Here is a 14466-nt window from a genome sequence, read left to right as displayed (position 1 = left end):
ATTTATTGAAAGTTATTTAAAATAATTATATTATTAAAATTGTACATATAAATAAATACAAATATATTTTTATTCTATATAATACATTTCATTATATATTATATATGATTATATATAATACTGTATTAGTTTATGTAATATACATTATGCATGTAAGTCATAAAAGAATATATATCAGTGTGCCTAGTATTGTTTCCACTACAGTAAAATATATGTAATATACATTTATATGTAATTGTGCCTAGTCTTATTGTAACTTGATTAACAGTGTTTGACCTTCTCTTTTCTAAAAAGAAATAGAAGAGGAGTGGAACTTGGAGAGAGCTAGTTCTCACAGCTGCAGTCTCCTTTTCCTCCACTCCTCCCAGTCCCTCAGTTCCTCTCCCCCCGCAGCCCTCTGCCCCAGTGCCTAACAAGTCACAATAAGACTAGGCACTTACCCTCATATCAGGGCTCAACTATTTTCATAGCTGTTTTATTCATAAATTGGAAAAAACCTAGGTGCCCCTGAACCAAAGAATGGATAAAGAAACTGTGGTATGTTTACACAATAGAGTATTGCTCAGCTGTTTAAAAAAAATAGTGACATCATGAGATTTTCAGGCAAATGGATGAAAGTAGAAAAAGTATTTCTGAATGAAGTAACCCACACCCAGAAAGACAAGCATTGTATATACTCACTTATAACTGTATGATAGCTCTTAAACAAAGGATAATTATGCTACATCCATAGACCCAGAGAAGCTAAGTAACAAAGATGGCTCCTGGGGAGAACTATGGATCTCACTGGAAGGGGAAATAGAATAGATTTCTGAGGTGTGCTAGGTGTTTCTTTATTGTTGTTGGATACAATTTGTTTAGGCTGTTTCTACTACAGAAAAGTTTTTCTCTCTCTCACCTGTGGTAGAGAGTTTTGTCAAATAAAGCTGGTAATTACTGTCTTTTAGAATTTGGAGTGTTTTGCTCCAACTTCTTCCAGCTTTCAGAGTTTTTTAGAAATCTGTTATTCTGAGGGAATTTTTCTTTATATATGTCTTGTATTTTTTTCTGTTGCAGATTTCAATATGCTTTCTTTGTTCTTTATTTTTAGTATTTTTTATGGTATGGGGTATTTCTTTACTGCTCCTATCTAGTTGGAATTCTGTATACTTACTGAATCTGCACAGGTATGTCATTTGTTAGTTTGATAAAGTTTTATTCTATGATATTATCAATGGTCTTCTCTGTGACTTAGACCTGGAATTTATCTCCCTCATCTGTCCCTTTATTTCAAAGGAGTCTCATACTTCATGAATGTTCCTTTCCTATGCTTTGAATTTTTTTCATAATCTTTCTTTGTTTTGTCCAGACCCTCTACTTTGTCTTTGAGTCCTGATATTCTATTACCTTCTTGATTTATTCTACTTTAAGTCATGTCAGGCTTTCTCCTCTAACTGGGATATTGAGTATTTTCTTGATTCCACCTTCATTTTAGCTTCTGTTCTCCTCAATATCTCTGCCTCTTTCTTGATTTCAGATTTTTTTAATCCTAAATTACTGTTGCCATTTCATTTAGTTGGGTATTTGTGTTGTCTGAGACATCACTCAAGTGTTTTAACAAGATGTCTTTTTAATTTCTCTTCATTGATGATATTTCCACTTTTTCTCAATTTTTTAAATCTTAACACTTGCAAAACTTTACCTATCTTACCCTGTTGGCTAGCACTCTAGTAGCCATTTCAGTTAAAATAGTAAGTAATCATCCTCATCTTCTTTCTTGTATTGTTATTTCTATTTAGAGACAGTATCAAATAGAATGTTTATTATATCAAAATAAGGAAATTTTCATTTATGGTAGAAACAATGGTTTATCTAATCAATAGTCACTTCTTTGCAATATTATCTAAAGTGTATATACATTCAACTAAAGCATATAACTGCCCCAGAGTTGCACTAAAACATATAATAGTACCTTGCATACTGAAACATGGACAAATTTCTGCTGAATATTATTGCAGGACTTTCTTTGACCCACCAGCAGTATAAATAAGACCTGGAGGCTGCTAAGTAAGTGTAGAGGTTAGACCTTTTGCTGGGGCAGTACCCCAGCTACTGTTTAAACTGAACCCAATTATTCTATCCTACTTGCCTTAGCTAGCTCTATACTTTGCTCCAGTCTGTTTCTGTTTCTTTCTGAGTCTGCTCTTGATTCCCTCCTCTGTGTCACTCTCTGCCCACAAGTTCAGGGTGTGGGGGATGGAGAGTGTTAGGAATAATGTTTTGGTACACTGTGCAAAACACACCCTTGTGTTATTCAAATGCTGATTTCTCTACCCTCATATCTTTTTTCAATCCAGACAGACACTAAATTGTAATACTTATACCAAGAATCTCCTGTCTCAAATTTGTGTAAATAGTTCATATCAATTATACTCTGCCTTGTCAATAATTCCTTATCACTGAGTGGCTTGGGCAGAATAGACAGTAGACCTGAACATCTGTCAACCAGAGGAAGGATAGGGGAGAGGAAGAGATTCAGATCAGCAGAAGGATGAGAGAATCTGAGCCATGAAGAAAGGGTCTGAAGGGCCAGGTCAATAATAATATGCAAGTATCGTGGGATGGGGCTGGGAGGTAGCCAGATTAGCATAGAAAGTAAAGGTAGATGATTTGAATGTTCAGCTATTGAGGTGCAGTTTTAAATAAATATTGGGAATTAGCATAAGGTAAATAAGGACAACCACTTGTTTAATTCACTGTAATATTTATTTGTTTGGCTTTTTTCTTTTGTTTTGTTTAGTTTTGTTTTCAAGACATGGTTTCTCTGTATAGCCCTGGCTGTCTTGGAACTCACTCTTTAGACCAGGCTGGCCTCAAATTCAGAGATCTACCTGCCTCTGCCTCCCAAGTGCTGGGATTAAAGGCATGTACCTCCACCGCCCAGCTACACTGTAATGTTTATAATAAAGATAATTCATTTATGGAAGGCTACTTTCTCCCCAGCTATTGACCATCAGATATTTATTACAACTAAACAGTAGCAGGACAACCTCTGATTCATTTCTAGATCACCTTTAGGCAAGTGAAGGACAAATATTTATAAAATAGAAAGCTCAGTGATGGGCCACAGAAATGGCAATACCAGAATCTTGCCAGCACTTAGTTCTCTGCCAGTAGAGAACTAACAATAGAAAATATAGGGGAACACCTTCTCACAATGTAAAAGGTTATTCCAACATGATATTTTTAGAATAGATTGCTTTCCCTGATATCGATACCACTCAGGCAAATGAAGTGTCAGCCCTTGCTCGTGAAGACATTTGGTGTACATTATTTCCAAATAAACCTATAGATAACATTTTCTTAATGTGAGCAATTATACTAATAAGTTCAGTTGCATGGTACCTATTTATCCCTGGACTATATTATCGTTCTTAGACACATAATTGACTTTGATTTTGTACTCTCTTCCTGATTGGACGGCTATCACGGACATATACCATGATTAATTCATTTCTTTGCTTAGCTTCTGATCTAACAGTAGTTATTCATCACCCACTTTTACTGCTTCCCTTGAGAAAGATGTTCACCCTGACATTATCATCTTAACTCTTAGTATGGTATATCAGATAAGTTGTATAAATATTAGAAAATATTCCCATGGTCCCTACTCCTCCCATTGTATCCTTTGTTTTGTTTGTTTTCCATGACAGCAAAGAAAGGAAAAACTATTTGATCTTTGTTCAAAGACAATATCAGTCAACCTGGAGCTTTCAACTGCACTGTAGGAATGGCCTTGAAGCATTGGGTAAGATTAATCTTCCCAGTGTGGATACTGAGAGAAGAGATTGATAGTGACATGTACCTGGAATGACTCATGAATACTGGACAGCAGTTTGTTTGGATAATAAGGACCTTGGACCAGAAAGTGATTAGATCTAGGGGAAAAAAAACTATGTGGGAAACTTTCTCCAAATAAACACAAATATAGGTATGTACTGTCCCATATAAAGCCCACCAAAGAGAAACCTTTGAAAAGTAGCATTTTAATAACCTGTATGGCATAATCTATTATTTGGGGCAAGAAGAGAAAATACATGCAAGCAGAGATAGAGCTTATGCTCTATAAGCAACATAAACTTTCATTCACCAGGGCCAATTTGGCTGAGAGCAGACATCAACACAAAACTCCAGACATGGCATCATTTCCCAAGGAAAGCAGCCAGCCACCTGGTGGCAGGTTGATTGCATTGGACCATTTTCACCACTGAAGGAACAGCTCTTTGTTCTTGCTGGTGAAAAACAACAACAACCAACCAACCAACCAAACAAACAAACAAACAAAATCTCTTGCTAGTATGGTTTTGCCCTTTTCGTTTCCTTCCTTTGATATTTCTGCTAAAACCACCATCACAGTGTTCTATAGAACATTACGTGTGAGAAAGAAACTTACATCAAATATTGAGCTTATGCCCATGAAACTCACTGAACCATCCTGTTCCCCTCATTCAGAAACAGCTGGTCTAGTAAAATTATGAAATGGCCTTTGGAAAGCTCTATTATGGCTCCAGCTGGTGAGAGCATGTTTAGGGCTGGAATACTACCTTTCTATGGATAAGGTAGGCTCTAAATCAATGTAAATACAAAGAGAGAGTTTTCCTCAACTCAAGATCTGAGAACCATGGAACAGATACAAGAATGATATTTTCAAACTGCTCCTAATGATTTTTGTTTCTTTTTCTTGAAACTTTGGCTTATGTTGGTTTATAGATATTATTTCCTAATGGAGAAATTGTGCCATAAGAAAATATATATTTTCCTAGAACTGAAGACTCCATTGGTAGTTTCAAACAATAGTGAAACCACATAAACAAGCTCTTTTAGAGAGTGCTCTTTTTGCCAGTACTTGTTACAAAAGTTAATGGAGAATTACAAAACTCTATGTAAATGAAACTGTTAATAATGTATTATTTAGAAGCCAGAATTTGAGTCACTCCCCATAGTAAGCAACCATGGTTAACCAAGGCACTTGCTGGAAACAATGAAAAGATAAAAGAAGTTATAATCTGTGACCCTATGACCAGTTGCAGCCCAAGCTGAGGCAGACAGTAGTGTTTATCTCTTTCTTATTTCAGAGAAATGGTGCAGGATGTGTGTGTGTGTGTGTGTGTGTGTGTGTGTGTGTGTGTGTGTGTGTGTGTATGTGTGTGTGTACACATCTGTGGTGTGTACATCTGTGATATGCATGTCTGTGTGTATGTGTGTCCGTCCATGTTTGTATAAGCATGTGTGTATACTGATGTTATTTGATGTTATAATAAAAATATATCACAATAGGCCCTCTATAGTAGAAAATGTAGATTTGACACCCAATATACTAAACCTAATAGCTTAGCAAAACTGTGTACTGTGAAGTACTGGTTGTTTAGAATAGAGCATTTGAGGCAGAGTTGGGAACCACAGATATCCATCACCACCCAGCATCTCACAAAATTAGCATATCACTAGTCTAGGAAAAGATTAACATTCAAAGTACTGCAGCTGCTACTGGATGCCTACCACACTGGCACTGTCATGAAGCTCAAAAGGCATAAAAAAAAATGGTAATCGGGGACATCTTCATAGAGCAACTTTCTTGTCTATAATACCTACTCTAACAAAAAAGTAATAATATTGGGTAAACATATCTCAGGATTAATTTAATAGGATACTTAAATGCAGGTTTGGCTAGGTGAAAGGGAAATGAGCATGTTCCAAAGATAGATAAGATACTTGGTGTCATTGGGAGAGATCAGCATGTTTTGTCATCCAGGGGGCATTTACATCACCTTTGGGTGAAAGACATTTTATGTACACACATTACTTAGAACGAAGCAAGGCGACAGGAATGATTGTGAAAGCTGTGTCGGCGAAAAACTACACTAGACAGGACTGTGCTAAATTAGTTTGCCTAAGATAGAAAACTACATTTCCCACACTCCCCCTTTCCATATCATTCAGAGTAAAGGCTGACAGAACATTCCATAGAATGTGAAGTTTGTCAGATATAGGTAAAACAGGAGTCACCGAGCTGGGACACCCAAATGTGTTTCTAGTTTGTCTCCATTTTTCCTGATTCTATGATGCTGACTTCACTCCCTGCTGATCTCACTGATCCTCCATCTGATGCCAATGTGAGAACACAATGCTTTAGCCAGATTGGTTAGTGGTTCTCAGACATACCTGTTTTCTCCAACAGGATGTTTATTTCCAAGATCCTCCTTTGTGTTGGAAGAACATTCTGTAAATTCCTTATTTCCACAGGCAGTTACAAGGGCTCTGTCTTCCTAACCGAATCTTGACTAATTAATTTAAGGTAGTATGAACACAGAGCTCTGGTTGTGCTGGTCACTTCCTTCCAGCCCTTAAAAGAATCCCGAACACACACACAATAGTATGTTGTGAAAGTGTGGCTCACCATGGCATGAAAACCAAACCAAACAGGAAGCCTGGAACTAAGCCTAGATATTCACCGGTAATAAGTGCCCTTTGGTTCTATATCCACTAAGTGGATTAAGCACAATTACAGTGCTCTGTGTTGAGTGACTGCCACCAGGGGGCAAAGATAATATCTTAATACAAAGCAGTAACAGTGAGAGTTGTTTACTTAATACCAGGATATAAACATTACTGTACTGTGAAATCTATTCAAGCTACCTCTTATCTCCATGAATCTTGCAGGTTAAATATTATTATCGTTATTTTACTGAGAGGAAACAGATGCCCAGAGTGTGTGTAACTTGCCACTCATAAGACTTGTCTCTGTCTCAACAGTAAAGCAAGAAATCCTTCTAGGAAGACATATGACTACATACTTTGTAGTAGCCAGGTTTGTCTCCAGGGTTCTCTCATGTCCTGTCTGAGTCTTCTTTTTCTTGAACATGTGTGTCTCACAATAACCTTCACACGGAATCCCTTTTAAACCACACTGTGTTTTGTCTCCTCTCTTTTCATATCCTTCTGGGACATTTTCAGATAGAAAAATTTCCATGAACAGTGTTTGACTTTCATGTCCATAGACTTTCTTTGGGGGAGAGGGAGGTAGAACTAAAACTTGTTAATTCATTTATTTCCTATATTTCTGAAGAGCTGGTAAATTATTCCACCCCATACTGGGATGGTAATGAAAAATCCCATCAAGCAGGCCTCTGGTATTTTCAACACAATAATTTCAATGGACATATTATGGCACAGTCAGAGATCACCAACTGTGAAAAGGCCACTCCTTTTGTTCTGCATTTTCTCTCCATGGAGTTGTCAACATCTATGTCTCATACAACACGTGGAGAAGACAGTTCAGTCTCTGTCTTCCTAACTCCTGACTAGAGAGATTAGGTGCCAATGCCTCAAGTAGCTTATAGGCATAAATATCACAATTATAAAAAACTCACTGATGTACTAACATGACCAAATGGCACCAATCTTCGCTTTTTGGTTCATTGTTCTTTGTACACGTGGAAAAGAACTGTATAGAAAACCTGAGGCTGGATCTAGTCTCTTCATCATATCTCTGCTTTGCACCTAGCCCAATGCCTGACACATACAGTACATGCTTAATAAATGCGATGACTCAGTTTTTAATCTAATACTTTTATTAATTTAGTAAATAATGAGGTACTATTTGCCACGTATTATGTATCGGACAGCACACAAAGCTGCAAAGGAACAAACAGGCATAGGTCTGACATGACTAAAGAAACCCTTCCTGGTAACTCATACTATTATTACCTTTGGGACTGACTATGCAGATCTGAGCTTCAGTTTCCTCGATGTCTAGCTAGTAGTTGGAAGAATTTCCTATTTTATAAAGCTATTTAGGTCTTAAGAATCTTATGAGTTGTATAGACTCTATAAAGCATCATGAAAACTTACTTAGATTATGAAGATAATGCATCCGTGTGGTTTGTTTTTTGTTTTTATTTGTTTTGTTTTGTTTTGTTTTTAAGGCAGGGTTTCTCTGTGTAGCCTTGGTTGCTCTGAAGCTCACTTTGTAGACCTGACTGGCCTTTCATTCGTCTTCCTCTGCCTCCTGAGTATTGGGATCAAAGGTGTGTGCCATCACTACACAACCAATACATCCACATTATTATGTTAACTTTATGAAGAATCCAGCAATGCTAGAATTGCTGTACTTTCAATCTAGATTTCTGCCATTCACTATAGCTCTCTTGACATCATAGTCTGCATTTGACACCTTACACAGCATCTAGTGTATCTCAAAAATAGGAATGTAATAGATAGATTCATAAAATAAAAACAACTCAAGGATCACCAAGAGCTCTGATCTGAATACTTTTTAGGAGACATAGAATCTCATGAAACTCTACTCGGAACTGTGTATTAATGGGCCACTTTGTAGAATCATTTGGTTGAAAGAGCATCATCCAAAGTCAGGCTCATCAGTTAGTATGCTGGCTGCATAGCAATTAGTTGCCAGGCTTTGTACAGTAATTTAGGCTCTGAGACTGAAGGGGTTCTCCATTTTGTTTTGTACAAAAAATAAATAAATAAATAAAAATTAAAAAAAAAAGTAAGCATCGCATCCATCTAAACTTTACAGGACTTTTCATCAACCCTGCACCATTAAAATTTATGCAAATCATTAAACAATTTGCATTCTAAATCAGCACCAGGTACTCTCCAGTCGTGCATTAGGATATTTTTAGGTAAAATATACTGTGAAAACTTATTAGCTTAATGAAAAGACACACATACATGAATATAATTTTAAATTTTTCTAGTGATTCTTGCTGCTAAGATTAAGATACCTCTGATTCCTACCACATCTGGGTCTTCATTATTCCTCACAATACAGTGAAGCCATTGTCCGTTTAAAAATTAAGGCACATGAGGAAAACATTGTTCGGTTGTTTTGTGAGCTGTTTTTCCCCCCTGGGGCTTCCCAGTGACTGAATTGAACAGCTGGGTGGATGGTTTTAAATGCTCCAGGTGGGGAAAGAAATGTATGCCTTAAGACTCCAAACACCTCTAAAGCTTTAAAGGCAGTTACTGACCTTTGGAAATTTTGTCTCTCCTAAGTCCATTAAATATACTTTGTATAGAATCAGTAGATATTTGTCTGAGCAGATAGTTTAGTTTTTGAATAATTCCTTTTTACCTTTGAGAATGGGTGACATGTTATTATCCTAAGGAAATGATAAAGGACTATATCCCCAGATAGAAGCATAAGCTACTCAAAAATTAAAATTATCCTCAGTAGAAATTTGTTTCACCACATGAAAATGAATACAGCATGATCCAAAATGGTTATTTCATAAACTTGTTAGTCTGTAACAGTTAAAAAGCCATGTGTTTTCTCAGAATAGCTGAATTGCAGTTTGTGATAGTGGCCAGAAGAGGGCAGGGTCTTGTTTCGTATGATCCAATAGTTCTTTGTGTATTTACAATGTTACCTTTAAAGAGAACAGTTCAAAAACATTTCCTTTTTACAACTAGTAGCTAAAGAGTACAAAAAATTAGACATTCCAAAAATAATACATTCAAATTTATTAGGTTTACTTACTACTGGTCATTTATCTGCAAATAAAATATTTTTAAATACTTGGAAAAATTTCTGGCTCACTTGTGGTAGAGGAGGAAAAGTGGGAAGGGAAAAGAAGGAAGAGATAGAGAGGGAGCTGTTTTAGAATAATAACCACAATCCCCCACTCCTGGTTCATTTTCTACCATATGAATTGCTTTTTACAAATGTTTACTATGAACCGAACTCTACAATAAAATAAAAGCATGTATGGCTTTATAACAAAAGTGATAATTTAAGGAGAAAATTCATTAGTTTAAAATAATAGTATTACCTGAAATAAGTTTATTCAAGGCACATATAATGGTTAAATGTTTGTTTGATTTAATGAATGCTAAAGAAAAGTCTTCAAATATGAAGTATATTACACTGCTTAGAAAAAAACATTTAAGACTGAGAGGCCACGCTTATGCTCTTTGAAGTACATTAAAAAGTGTGTGTTTGTGTGTGTGTGTGTGTGTGTGTGTGTCGCATGGCTCCAGAAACACTGCAGAATAGTAGAATGGATATGTTACAGATGTTCCTGATTGGGCCTGAAATACAGTCTACCACTAGTTACTAAGTGCTTGCTAGGAAGGTGGGGCGGCTCCCTAATCATCCCTGGAAATGTATAATCCAAAGTTGGCCCAAAAGGCAATGCTGGAACCAGTCCAGGAGCTAGGTAGGGTGACACAAAACCAGACAGCGCTCTTCCTGGAGAAGAATATGCCAGGCGCAGAGGGCTGAAAGCTAGTCTAGGATTGAAGCTGTAGAGAGTTGAATCTCCTCCATAAGCAGCAGACGCGGCTTCAAGAGGAGAGAGAGCTGATTTATTACTTAGAGTCCCAAAGCCAATGCCAGCAAGACTAAAATCTGAAGCTCTCTGTAAAGCTGCGTTTTCCAAGTCTGCATGTGCTAGGTCCCTGCAGTCTGACTTATGTTCTTTCCCATTTAAGATCTGTTCAATAGCTTGAACTACATCTCCCTTGCAGAATTGTAGAATGCCTTCGAGGCGGCTACGCCTGTAACCTGGAAAAATCCTGGTAAGAATTCCGAGAGGGTCTCGTGGTCTTGAGGTCACGGTGGAACAGCTGGCTCTGGTAGCAATGTAGTCTCTGGCCCATTCACTTTCATTCCCTGATTCCAGATCAGAGGAAGAGAAGGACCTGGGACTGTCTTCTCCTCCCGATTGATCCGTGGGGCAAGGAGACAGGATGATGGTGGATTTATCCGAGTGCTCTGAAATAGATGACTTGAAGCCTTGTTTCTCCACGATAACATTACCCTTAGATGATCCCAGAGAAAGGTAATGAGTGTTCGAGACAGACTCTTTGTGTCTACTCTGGCATGACTCACAGTTACTCTGTTTTGGTTCTGCAGAAAAGAAAACAAAAAATTATCAGATATAGAAATTTACCACAACATAGTTATGCCCACTCAAAGACACTGATGGATGAAATAATAATGTGGTGTGTGTGTGTGTGTGTGTGTGTGTGTGTGTGTGTGTGTGTGTGTGAGATGCACTCTATATAGTATAATTAGGAATTTTGATTCACCCAAATCCATCTTCATGGAAGTCAGGGTGCTGTTTCTCGTGCATTTCAGGATATAAGGTGATACAATAAGAAGCTAAATCTCTTAGAAATTAAGGATCAAAAGAGAAGAATTTGTTGTTACCCAGTGTCAATGTGACACCATCTTGGAATTAGAGATTTTTTTCCAAAATGTCCAAATTTTGCTGTGGTATAAGTGATGTTCTTCGCCCCCCCCACACACAAAGATCCTATATAAAAAGAACTAGGTAAAACAAGTAGTGAATATTACTCTTAATTCAAATGATGATCTGCAGTATTTTTTGATGTTTTCCTGTCTCTTTAAGAAATAATCCTAAACATGCTCCATAAAAGTTTATAGTTTATTTAAAAATGTAAATTACATCCAATTTAATACTAGAAGGGTCAAAACACTGTCACTATGTCAAATACTTGATAAAAGAAAAGTTGTGATGTTTGTAAGATTGCACACAGATGTTTTCAATATTAAGCAATACTAAAACTTGTCGAACAACATTTGTCACATGCAAATCAATTTCCATTCCTCTTTTGTTCCACTTGCTTCTACAGTGATTCACTGAGTATTGCTCCGGAAACTTAGGAAATATCAAAATTAAATCTGTTACTTTGTCTAAAATTAATGTATTACTTCTAGGTTGGACTTCCAGGACAAATATCTTTAAAGAAATACTGGTTGCAAGCTGTGCTTGTGGCTTATGGCTATGATTCCAGTACTCAGAAGCTGTGGCAAATCCTTGGTACCATTCCCTTCATCTCTGTCCTCTCTACTTCTAGGGATTGTTTTATTCATTGTAATAGTTTCGGATACTGATAGCCTTCCCTTTTTTTGAACATAAGCTTCTTTTACATAGGGAAATGTTATTTGCTTCGGAACCACTGTAGGCCTTTGCCTTGTGAATGAATAAGTTCAATACAATATCTTACTATAGTTTATTCATATTGTGTAAGAGGGGGGTGGTCAATTTAGAAAGCCAAATGAAGACGCCTTTAACATATGGACTTCTTTTTTTATAGGCCAGTCATTGTGACATAATAATCTAATCCAATCACTAGGTCTGCAAAATGTACACTTTAGTACAGAAAGTTTACATAAACCCATACTGTCAGTCGAATCTCATTAGCAGTGTAGCTGAGAGAATGTTATCATCTCTCATCGGTCTCTGTCTTCCATTGGTCTATTGAAATACACTAGAGCATCTATCCAAACTTGACATAAGTGAATGCAAGTTTTCAATGCAGAGCTGGGCTTCTTTAGAAATTACACCCTGTTTTGCCAAGATCTGCAATTTTGACAACCAAGCAAAGTTTCTAATTAACAACTTACCGCCAGTTATCGCATAACTTCGTGTGATGCAACCTGTTTGGGATTTTAACAAAATAATTTAAAGGAAATTCCCATTTAACAGTGGCCCTATGGAGGGCTGGGAAATTCATGACAACACAACGACATTGATATTACAGGAAAAGTTAATTTGGAGTCATATTAGTTATAAATCCAAACAAGAGATACTCGCCATGACTTTGTGGCTGGAAACTACACGGAAATACGAACACTATGTTGAGATCTCTCCAGCTACAAACTGACACTCTTGTCAATGGTTTCACTATCGACAGGGAAGGCTCGAATTTATTTCCAATGGGAACTAAATGTAAGTCCCAAAGACTTTCCTCTCCCTTGGGAATTGTGCTTAAAGAATTAAAATGGGGTCGGACAGGAAAGAAACAGGTGAGCAGTTTCAGTTTCTTAAGTGCTAGCTGCTGACAAAACTGTCCTCAAATCAAAGATCGTCACAATAACCACAGTCAACCGGTTTCCTGTGCAAGAACATGTGGTTTTATAACTGGAAAGAGTGTTAGCACACCCGCTAATATTTTCTCTCAACGTCTGCTAAAGTTCTGATCACACAAAGCCAAAGCAAGTTGTGCCTAAATCTACTGCCAGGGAGAACCTGCAGCTATGATCACCTACACTTCACTGTTTTCATTGTCTTTATCAACTGGGTGAGCTCTTCTAGTGAAAGCCCGGTAACTATCCCCATCCCAGCCATCCACAGGGTAGATCCTCATTACTGAACTTCAGCACTTCTTTCAAACAACTCTTTCTGCCCACTCTTAAGAGAACTGCTGCTCATTCCTACGCATCCTTCCAGAACAGTCATTTTCTCACATGAAAAGCAAACCAAAGAGGACTCACCCTGCTTTCTCTCAGCATAATCTTGCTGGAAAACCTCGAAAGCTGGGCCTGACCGGCTCCCAGAGTGTCTAGAGACACCCGCTCCCAGAGCAGCTACAGCCATGGAGCCATTCAAGACCTGGGGATTCTCAGTCCTGCCGCTGCCCCCCGACGCGGGAGTCCCGGACCCCGACGGCCCCTGGTACAGGAGCCTGTGCAGCCCGCTGGCCTCGCTCTCCTCCTGCGCCTGCTGCCTGCGCAGCGCCACCTGCGCGGCCATGACACGCTGCCGCTCTGCGATCAGGGTGCACTTGGCACACGCGCAGTCCCGCCAGCGGCAGAAGCGCTTGTGGCCCTTGAGCGCTGACACCACTCCGTGGTTGCGACAACGCGCGCACTTCGGAGTCCGCGGGTAGCCGCAGCCCACTGCCCCCAACGACCTATTCAGCCCAGGGCCGGGAGCGCATCCTGAGCGACCCGCGCTTGCGGTCGATCGCAGGAAAAGGCCAGGCGGCCTCAGGAAAGTCGCGGACACCGGGATCCCCGACGACACCGACCGCACGGCCGAAACGGGCGCAGCAGCTCGCCCTGGGGCCAGATGGGGTCGGCAGCTGCCGCTGCGGTCTCTACGAGCGTGAGGAAATTGCTCCATCCTGAGAAGACGCCTCTGAGGAGTAGAAACCAGCAAGGGCGCTGTCCAGAGCTACCCTATGGGGATACAGGCTCAGAACCCTCCTAGATCCCCCTGAGCCGCTCCGCGCACTGACTAGAGTTTGCTCTTCTGTCCCAGAGCAAGAAACCGCCAGGTCTAAGAGCTCCAGAACCTGACCGACGGCGCAGCCAGCCTGTGAGCCTCTGAGTCTAGACGCTGGGGCAGTGTCCTGAGCTCTGCCAGTCTGCTGAGCCTAGGAGGGCCAGGCTGGAGGGCCACCCCGCCCACGGGTAGGCTGGCCAAGGAAGGAGGCCAGGGGAGGGCCTAGGGCGGAGAGTGGGACTTTCTGGGAGGTGGCCTGTGGGGTAAATTAGAAACTGTCCTGATCAGGCTGAAATGTCCATTAAGAAAAAGGGACCTTTATGTATTTTGGATATTCACCCTCTGAATATCCAAATCAACTATCATTTCAATCTGTGGGTTGTCATTTTGTCCTAATGACAGTATTCTTTGATTTACAGAAGTTTTA

The 14466-nt window shown here is 39.2% G+C and overlaps 1 protein-coding gene across 1 annotated transcript; it reads right to left on the bottom strand.

The window, feature by feature from the left end:
* Nucleotides 1-8323: 8323 nt before the first annotated feature.
* Dmrta1 (DMRT like family A1) lies at nucleotides 8324-14174 on the bottom strand. Its single transcript, XM_031377835.1, has 2 exons — nucleotides 13307-14174; nucleotides 8324-10912 (listed from the first exon to the last, which is right to left on the bottom strand). The coding sequence occupies exons 1-2, from the start codon at nucleotides 13935-13937 to the stop codon at nucleotides 10071-10073; spliced, it is 1473 nt and encodes a 490-aa protein (XP_031233695.1). The 5' UTR covers nucleotides 13938-14174; the 3' UTR covers nucleotides 8324-10070.
* Between the last annotated feature and the right edge of the window lie 292 nt (nucleotides 14175-14466).

The sequence above is a fragment of the Mastomys coucha genome, unplaced genomic scaffold, assembly GCF_008632895.1.
Source record: "Mastomys coucha isolate ucsf_1 unplaced genomic scaffold, UCSF_Mcou_1 pScaffold18, whole genome shotgun sequence".
Taxonomy (NCBI): domain Eukaryota; kingdom Metazoa; phylum Chordata; class Mammalia; order Rodentia; family Muridae; genus Mastomys; species Mastomys coucha.
The sequence above is the reverse complement of the archived record's forward strand: the minus strand, read 5'-3'. Positions and strand labels throughout refer to the sequence as shown.

Coding starts and splice junctions, on each gene's coding strand:
- Dmrta1 (XM_031377835.1), bottom strand. CDS start 13,937: ATGGAGCAATTTCCTCACGCTCGTAGAGACCGCAGCGGCAGCTGCCGA. Junction 10,913..13,306: donor TTATGCTGAGAGAAAGCAGG/GTGAGTCCTCTT, acceptor TCTTTTCTGCAG/AACCAAAACAGAGTAACTGT.